This window comes from Triticum urartu, chromosome 5A (assembly GCF_056163025.1).
Source record: "Triticum urartu cultivar PI428250 chromosome 5A, HENAU_Tu73, whole genome shotgun sequence".
In the NCBI taxonomy this organism is placed as follows: domain Eukaryota; kingdom Viridiplantae; phylum Streptophyta; class Magnoliopsida; order Poales; family Poaceae; genus Triticum; species Triticum urartu.
In genome coordinates, this window is record NC_141877.1 from 440250975 (window position 1) to 440260093 (window position 9119).

The 9119-nt window shown below is 46.5% G+C and overlaps 2 protein-coding genes across 2 annotated transcripts; both read left to right on the forward strand.

Annotated features, from left to right (window-relative positions):
* Positions 1-1553: 1553 nt before the first annotated feature.
* Positions 1554-2440, forward strand: LOC147971807 (uncharacterized). Its single transcript, XM_087524133.1, has 2 exons — positions 1554-2336; positions 2426-2440. The coding sequence occupies exons 1-2, from the start codon at positions 1554-1556 to the stop codon at positions 2438-2440; spliced, it is 798 nt and encodes a 265-aa protein (XP_087380259.1).
* A 4133-nt stretch (positions 2441-6573) lies between these two features.
* On the forward strand, positions 6574-7209 carry LOC147971808 (uncharacterized). The gene has a single exon (XM_087522855.1). The coding sequence runs from the start codon at positions 6574-6576 to the stop codon at positions 7207-7209; it is 636 nt and encodes a 211-aa protein (XP_087378981.1).
* The last annotated feature ends 1910 nt before the right edge of the window (positions 7210-9119 follow it).

The following is a 9119-nucleotide window of genomic DNA, read 5'->3' on the forward strand; positions in this document are numbered from 1 at the left end:
AATAAGCACTCCACGTACCCTAAACTCCTCCTCCAACTCTGCTCGGCGAAGACATGGCGTTTTCCTGCAGCACAAGGACGAAGTGACAGATATAAGCAACAAAATCGGCGAAAATCTCATGAAACCCCAGATCCACCTTGCTACACACGAGTATTGACATCAAAATAAGATAAAATCGACTGCCTACGGAAAAATTACACAAGCAAACAGGCAACAGTAATTACAAGAATCACAAAACAAGACGAGAGGACGATCAAGACCAAGAACAAGCGGAACGTACCACAAAAAAGGTGCGGCAACGGCGACGGCGGTGAGGGGGGCGGGGGGTGTGGCGACGGGAACGGACAGGAGAGGGTTGCGGCAGCGCAGTGGCAAGAGCTCACGGAGAGGACGATGACGCGGAATGCAGGAATAAGAACCTCTTGAGGGCAGCGGTTCCTCGGGCGACGGCGGTTGCTGCGGGCGACGGCGGTTGCTGCGGGCGACGGCGGTTTTGCTCGAGGGAGAGATGCCTCGGGAGAAACTGCAAGAGAGGAGAGGGGATTGTTCTCGGTCTCTCTCCGTCAGCGGAGCAGTGGGATCGCCTGGAACGGACACGTAGGAGGCCTGCGTGTGGCAAAGGGCAACATAAAACGGGCCGGCCCAAAAACAGCCCGGCTAAAAAAAGAAGAGACTACATCAAAATGCACATGATGCAGTTCCCTCTGAAGGACAATGAAGTTCAATCGATAAAACAAAAATAAAATACATGCAGTTCGCAAAAAAAGTTAAAATAAAAAACAACACGCGTGTTAAGAAACCGCATCCGAAAAGAGAAAGCCTACCTTCAAATAAGTGCCACACCAAAAAAAGGCCCCTCCCAACCCCCCTACCCCTCCCGTACCAGGGACTATAGTAAGTACATGAAAAAAACAGATGCAGTACGCAGCACTAGAAAAATGCAGTGCATTTCGTTACACGAAGCAGTATGGTGTAGCATTCCAGTTCCGAATTACCTACATGAATAAATACATGGTATAGAACATAGCGAAAAACTCGTAAAATAGCGGAATACATTGTACTTTATTCAAGGGCTGCAGCAAGGACACGCCAAATCCGGTGAAGTATGCACCTGTAGAAAAAATGCAGTTCTCTTTTGTAGATGGTGCAATGCAGAACAATAACCAATGCAGTTCCGTTAACACGCAGGATACATATAAACGTGACAAATGCCCGTTCGTACAGAAAGTGGTGGTTAAAAAAATTACTGATCAAAAAGAAAATAAAACCACGTTAAAAAAACCATGTTCGCATACAACCACCCAATCTGAGCGGTTCCATCTCCACAAGCCCACGATCACAGACGCAACACCAACCCACGATCTGCACAACCGCATCGTCAGCGAGAACGTGCAGTTCATCCAATGCGGCCATCCCACCCCGCGTCCTCCCCTTAAATTCATACCACTGCCAAAGGCCTTCTCATCCACAACAACACAAGTATGCATTGCGCTGCGACCAAATCGCTCCATCACATCCATCTCCACGCAAAACACCAAGCCCTACTACTAGCCATGGCGTTCGCCGACGAGTACAAGGGCATGGAGGCCCACGGCAACACCAAGTTGCACGTCATCCACACCAACAACAAGAAGCAGATGGCGATCACCCTCGTGAAGTACAAGTGCCACCTCAGCCTCCAGCGCCACAAGATCGTCGCCATTGATCTCGAGTACAACAACGAGCCTGAAGCGACGCAAAAACCCGCCCTCTGCCAACTCTCCATCGGCAAGAAACATCCGGTGTTGCTCTTCCAATTGAGTGCCGCTGAAAGGTGCACCGTCTTCGACAACTTCCTCACCGACCCCAGGTACACCTTTGCAGGCTTCTCCATCGACGGGGACAAAAGAAGGCTAGAGCGCGTCAATCTGGAGGTCGCCAACTTCGTCGACATCCAGAAGGAGTGGAGGGTGCCCGAGGAAACCAAGGAGTTGGACTCCCTTGGAGACGTCTCCGGCATGCTCATCGACAACTACTACAACAACATGAAGAAGAATATCACCGACGACGAACACAAGCACTGGGCCACCCTGCCTCTGTCCATGAGGCACATCGAGTACGCGGCAAAGGACGCCTATGCAGCGTACGAGATATGGAACCACATCACCCTCACCCAGGACGGGCTTCGCCATGCAAAGCTGGAGAAGGAGGAGCCCCCAAGAAGCGCGCTAGGAGCAGCTGGGGATGGGGAGATGCTAACTGGTGAAGAAGAAGATGGTGCCAACCAAAGAGCCAACAATGCCAGCGTCGTTTTAGAATTATCATCAAATTTGCTTTATGTTGTTTGCTTATGTATCGTTAGTTTGCTTGTGATCATTTGCTTTTACTAAACTTAGTTTGCTTGCCATGCAGAACTGCTTGTAATGATGAACTTTGATTATGTTAGATTGCTTTCTATTGAAATTAGTTTGCTGGTGATGAAATTGTCATACAAAATGCCCGTGATAATTTGTTTTCTGTTGTTTGCTTATGTATCATTAGATTCGAGCAGCGCACAAAACAAAATAAGATGCAGTGGGAAAATAGGATGCATGCAGTGCAAGTTGTGTACCAATGCAGTACAGACTCTATCGAATGAACTTTACACATACCCAACAAAGCAGTGCACGCCCCCTAAAATTGAAAAAACGAATACATAAGAGAGAAAACACAAAAGGAAAAATGCGTTCTGTATATGTAGTGCGGAAATATATGAAGTGTAGTACAGAAACGTAATCAATGCAGTACAAGTATGATTTACTAAGAAGTGCACTCCCCTACGTTGGAAAAAATATTACATAAGAGTAAAAACACGAAAACAAAAATGAGAACTGTGCATGTAGTACGGACTGCGTGCACATGTAGTACAGAACCCTGATCAATGTAGTGCATGGACGATTTGCTAAGCAGTGCACGCCCCTAAATTGAAAAAAAATACTTAACATAAAGAATTCAAAGAAAAAAAATTGACCACCACAGGTGCACCCGGCCCCAGCCAGTCTCGTAGTAGGTCTGCGCCCACCGTAGGTGAGTCGTTCTGAGCCACGATGAATGGGGTCGGGCACACATGGGCCCACAGGTCATGGAGCATAGAGCAGCGAGCGCCGTGTATAAGCGCCCAAATAAGTAACCAGAGAAGTTCGACACGATTGCCTCGCCAGCGCTTATAAACAGGTCGGGCGCGCCTTCTGCTAGCAAGGTGGAACTAAACATTAGAGCGCACACACAGCGCACTGGGAACCAGCCACGCTCACAGGCCGACTTGGGCCCAATGCGTCTTCACTCCCCGAACACAGGCCCAACACACAAAAAGAGAGGCCACTGAAAATTTAAAAAAAATCCCACATACCATACACAAACGCAGGCCCAACCACGCGTTCCGCAGTTTGTCTTGATATGACAATGCAGTTCGCTATGTTCAACTAAGCTGTCCTCTTGCTACTCAAATGCATTCGCGGACACTGAATCAGAACCAATCCACCACCTAACACCAACCACAAACATTTATTACTTACGTTTCTCAATTGGTTGCATAAAAACGTATCCATTCGTGCTCCAGACTAACACAACTCCTCCCCCCGTTCCTATTTTCATAGATCTAGGGTTCATCCCATCCCCAGCTGTTCTCTGGAGTTCCACTGAACCCACCATGGACTGCAAGTGCGGTTGTTTGGCAAGGATGGCGTCGGTAGCGGACACATGCGTGTACGCAGAAGGTCTAGAGCTCACCAACACCGAGTGGCGCAACATGCTTGGGTGCGTGATGATACCCAACAGGGGGTTTCGGGCGCCATTTCTTCATCGCCTCACAACCGCAGATCTGCAGAAAAGTTGGGTATGTTTTTCCCCTCACAACTTTGGACATAATCTAGCCTACAAATCCACATCTGAATATATAGTTCAATCAAATTGTTCAGTAGTGTTAACAAAATACAATAAATAATTTATATTCTTGTTCAGATTTGTTAGCTTTAAGACTAGATGCTCCCACCTATTTTTCTTTAGTACCACACCAGGAATCGACACTAGTTAGATCAGAACCCCAACACAAGAATAAAAAAAGGGTCAGTAGATCAGCGTTGCAGTTCTCTTAACATGCTGGCGAAGTACACTATAACTGACCTTGCAGTACAAGCATGTTGCAGTATAATATATATCCTAGTAAAACGCAAACTCTTTTGAGTCACTTTCAAACCTCAACTTCTACTTGCTTTGCTTCAACTCATATTCACGAAGCTGTTCCGAGACCATCCAATCCTGTGTAACTTCCTCTGTACCATCAACAGACTGCGATTGTGTTTCAGACAAAACGGGACGTCTCTGGTCAAAGCTCACACCAACATTACCCTCTGCAAAATAATGGTTAATCAATTGAGTAACCTCCTCAAACCTAGGTGCCCCAGCATGGAAAACAGACACTGCGTCAAAATGAAGTTTGACTATGGTAGTTAAAAAGTGCACAAAAAGTACAAATGCAGTACACTTAGAAATATAAAATGCAGTGCTCCAACCATAAGCTAAAAATAAAAAAGAATGCATTGCACAAAAAAGTTGAATAAAACAATAATGCAGTACACACATACATATAGTGGAGTTCACACATACAAAATAAATGCAGTGCTGCATACACTAACTTCATGTCCGTTCCCAACAAAATGCCAGACTAGATAGAGCAAGGCAACACCAATTGGTACAACATCAAAGTATCCAGCATACACAAAATAAACAAATCAATCACATACCAGAAGGAGGGGCTACACTTATGGGAGAAGATTCAATCAGCGAATTCAATTGATGTCCTCCCTCGATACCATGATCCTTACTACCAGGACAACGAGAGCCAATTGATGTATCATTATGAGTACTGCAATCACCTACTGGATTAAAAAAGAAACAAAAACAAAAATTACAAAACATCACATGACAAAATAATGCAAAGGAACGCTGACAACTAACAGAGCATAAACCAAATATGCAGGATGATTTAGGAAACTAGATAAACATCAAACAAAATAAAACAAAAGCCTAAAATAAGCACTCCACATACCATGAACTCCTCCCCCCACTCTGCTCGGCGAAGACATGGCATTTTCCTACAGCACAAGGACGAAGTGACAGATATAAGCAACAAAATCGGCGAAAATCTCACAAAACCCTAGATCCACCTTGCTACACATGAGTATCCACTTCAAATCGAGATAAAATCGACTGCCTATGGAAATATTACACAAGTAAAAACAGCAAAAACTACGAGAATCATAAAACAAGACGAGAGGACGATCAAGACCGAGAACAAGCGGAACGTACCACAAAAAAGGTGTGGCGACGGCGACGGCGGCGAGGGGTGCGTGGGTGTGGCGACGGGAACGGACAGGAGAGGGCTGCGGCAGCACAGCGGCAAGAGCTCACGGAGAGGACGACGACACGGAATGCAGGAATAAGAACCTCTTGAGGGCAGCGGTTCCTCGGGCGACGGCGGTTGCTGTGGGCGACGGCTGTTTTTCTCGAGGGAGAGATGCCTCGGGAGAAACTGCAAGAGAGGATAGGGGATTGTTCTCGGTCTTTCTCCGTCAGCGGAGCAGTGCGATCGCCTGGAACGGACACGTAGGAGGCCCGCGTGTGGCAAAGGGCAACATAAAACAGGCCGGCCCAAAAACGGCCCGGCTAAAAAAAGAAAGACTACATCAAAACGCATGCAGTTCCCTCTAAAGGACAATCAAGTTTAATCGGTAAAACAAAAATAAAATACATGCAGTTCACAAAAAAAGTTAAAATAAAAACAACACGCGTGTTAAGAAACCGCATCCGAAAAGAGAAAGTCTACCTTCAAATAAGTGCCACACCAAAAATAGGGGGGCCCCCAACCCCCCTACCCCTCCCGTACTAGGGACTGCAGTAAGTACATGAAAAAAAACAAATGCAGTACGCAGCACTAGAAAAATGCAGTGCATTTTGTTACATGAAGCAGTACGATGTAGCATTCCAATTTCGGATTACCTACATGAATAAATACACGGTATAGAACACAGCTAAAAACGCGTAAAACAGCGGAATACATTGTACTTTATTTAGGGGCTGCAGCAAGGACACGCAAAAAATGGTGAAGTACGCACCTGTAGAAAAAATGCAGTTCTCTTTTGTAGACGGTGCAATGCAGAACAATAACCAATGCAGTTCCGTTAACACGCAGGATACATATAAACGTGACAAATGCCCGTTCGCACAGAAAGTGGTGGTTAAAAAAATTACTGATCAAAAAGAAAATAAAACCACGTTAAAAAAACCATGTTCGCATACAACCACCCAATCCGAGCGGTTCCATCTGCACAAGCCCACGATCACAGAGGCAACACCAACCCACGATCTGCACAACCGCATCATCAGCGAGAACGTGCAGTTCATCCGATGCGGCCATCCCACCCCGCGTCCTTCCCTTAAATTCATACCACTGCCAAAGGCCTTCTCATCCACAACAACACAAGTATCCATTGCGCTGCGACCAAATCGCTCCATCACATCCATCTCCACGCAAAACACCAAGCCCTACTACTAGCCATGGCATTCGCCGACGAGTACCAGGGCATGGAGGCCCACAACAACACCAAGTTGCACGTCATCCACACCAACAACAAGAAGCAGATGGCGATCACCCTCGCGAAGTACGAGTGCCACCTCAGCCTCCAGCGCCACAAGATCGTCGCCATTGATCTCGAGTACAACAACGAGCCTGAAGCGACGCAAAAACCCGCCCTCTACCAACTCTCCATCGGCAAGAAACACCCAGTGCTGCTCTTCCAATTGAGCGCCGCTGAAAGGTGCACCGTCTTCGACAACTTCCTCGCCGACCCCAGGTACACCTTTGCAGGCTTCTCCATCGACGGGGACAAAAAAAGGCTAGAGCGCGTCAATCTGGAGGTCGCCAACTTCGTCAACATCCAGGAGGAGTGGAGGGTGCCCGAGGCAACCAAGGAGTTGGACTCCCTTGGAGACGTCTCCGGCATGCTCATCGACGACTACTACAGCAACATGAAGAAGAAGATCACCGACGATGAACACAAGCACTGGGCCACCCTGCCTCTGTCCATGAGGCACATCGAGTATGTGGGAAAGGACGCCTATGCAGCATATGAGATATGGAACCACATCACCCTCACCCAAGACGGGCTTCGCCATGCAAAGCTGGAGAAGTAGGAGCCCCCCAAGAAGCGCGCTAGGACCAGCTAGGGATGGGGAGATGCTAATTGGTGAAGAAGAAGATGGTGCCGGCCAAAGAGCCAACAATGCCAGGGTCGTTTTAGAATTATCATCAAATTTTCTTTATGTTGTTTGCTTATGTGTCGTTAGTTTGCTTGTGATCATTTGCTTTTGCTAAACTTAATTTGCTTGCCATGCAGAACCGCTTGTAATGATGAACTTTGATTTTGTTAGATTGCTTTCTGTTGAAATTAGTTAGCCGATGATGAACTTGTCGTACAGAATGCCCGTGATAATTTGTTTTCTGTTGTTTGCTTATGTATCATTAGATTCGAGCAGCGCACAAAATGAAATAAGATGCAGTGGGAAAATAGGATGCATGCAGTGCAAGTTGTGTACAAATGCAGTACAGACTCTATCGAATGAAGATTACACATACCCAAGAAAGCAGTGCACGCCCCCTAAAATTGAAAAAAACGAATACATAAGAGAAAAAAACACAAAAAGAAAAATGTGATCTGTATATGTAGTGCGGAAATATATGAACGTGTAGTACATAAACGTAATCAATGCAGTACAAGTATGATTTACTAAGAAGTGCACTCCCCTACATTGGAAAAAAGATTACATAAGAGTAAAAACACGAAAACAAAAATGAGAACTGTGCATGTAGTACAGACTGCGTGCACATGTAGTACAGAACCCTGATCAATGTAGTGCATGGACGATTTGCTAAGCAGTGCACGCCCCTAAATTGAAAAAAATACTTAACATAAAGAATTCAAAGAAAAAAAATTGACCACCACAGGTGCACCCGGCCCCAGCCAGTCTCGTAGTAGGTCTGCGCCCACCGTAGGTGAGTCGTTCTGAGCCACGATGAATGGGGTCGGGCACACATGGGCCCACAGGTCATGGAGCATAGAGCAGCGAGCGCCGTGTATAAGTGCCCAAATAAGTAACCAGAGGAGTTCGACACGATTGCCTCGCCGGCGCTTATAAACAGGTCGGGCGCGCCTTCTGCTAGCAAGGTGGAACTAAACATTAGAGCGCACACACAGCGCACTGGGAACCAGCCACGCTCACAGGCCGACTTGGGCCCAATGCGTCTTCACTCCCCGAACACAGGCCCCAACACACAAAAAGAGAGGCCACTGAAAATTTAAAAAAAATCCCACATACCATACACAAACGCAGGCCCAACCACGCGTTCCGCAGTTTGTCTTGATATGACAATGCAGTTCGCTATGTTCAACTAAGCAGTCCTCTTGCTACTCAAATGCATTCGCGGACACTGAATCAGAACCAATCCACCACCTAACACCAACCACAAACATTTATTACTTACGTTCCTCAATTGGTTGCATAAAAACGTATCCATTCGTGCTCCAGACTAACACAACTCCTCCCCCCGTTCCTATTTTTCTTCAAATCATAGATCTAGGGTTCATCCCATCCCCAGCTGTTCTCTGGAGTTCCACTGAACCCACCATGGACTGCAAGTGCGGTTGTTTGGCAAGGATGGCGTCGGTAGCGGACACATGCGTGTACGTAGAAGGTCTAGAGCTCACCAACACCGAGTGGCGCAGCATGCTTGGGTGCGTGATGATACCCAACAGGGGGTTTCGGGCGCCATTTCTTCATCGCCTCACAACCGCAGATCTGCAGAAAAGTTGGGTATGTTTTTCCCCTCACAACTTTGGACATAATCTAGCCTGCAAATCCACATCTGAATATATAGTTCAATCAAATTGTTCAGTAGTGTCAACAAAATACAATACATCATTTATATTCTTGTTCAGATTTGTTAGCTTTAAGACTAGATGCTCCCACCTATTTTTCTTCAGTACCACACCAGGAATCAACACTAGTTAGATCAGAACCCCAACACAAGAATAAAAAAAGGTCAG

Excerpts from the sequence above, each read along its gene's own strand:
- LOC147971807 (XM_087524133.1), top strand. The coding sequence starts at position 1,554 with ATGGCGTTCGCCGACGAGTACAAGGGCATGGAGGCCCACGGCAACACC.
- LOC147971808 (XM_087522855.1), top strand. The coding sequence starts at position 6,574 with ATGGCATTCGCCGACGAGTACCAGGGCATGGAGGCCCACAACAACACC.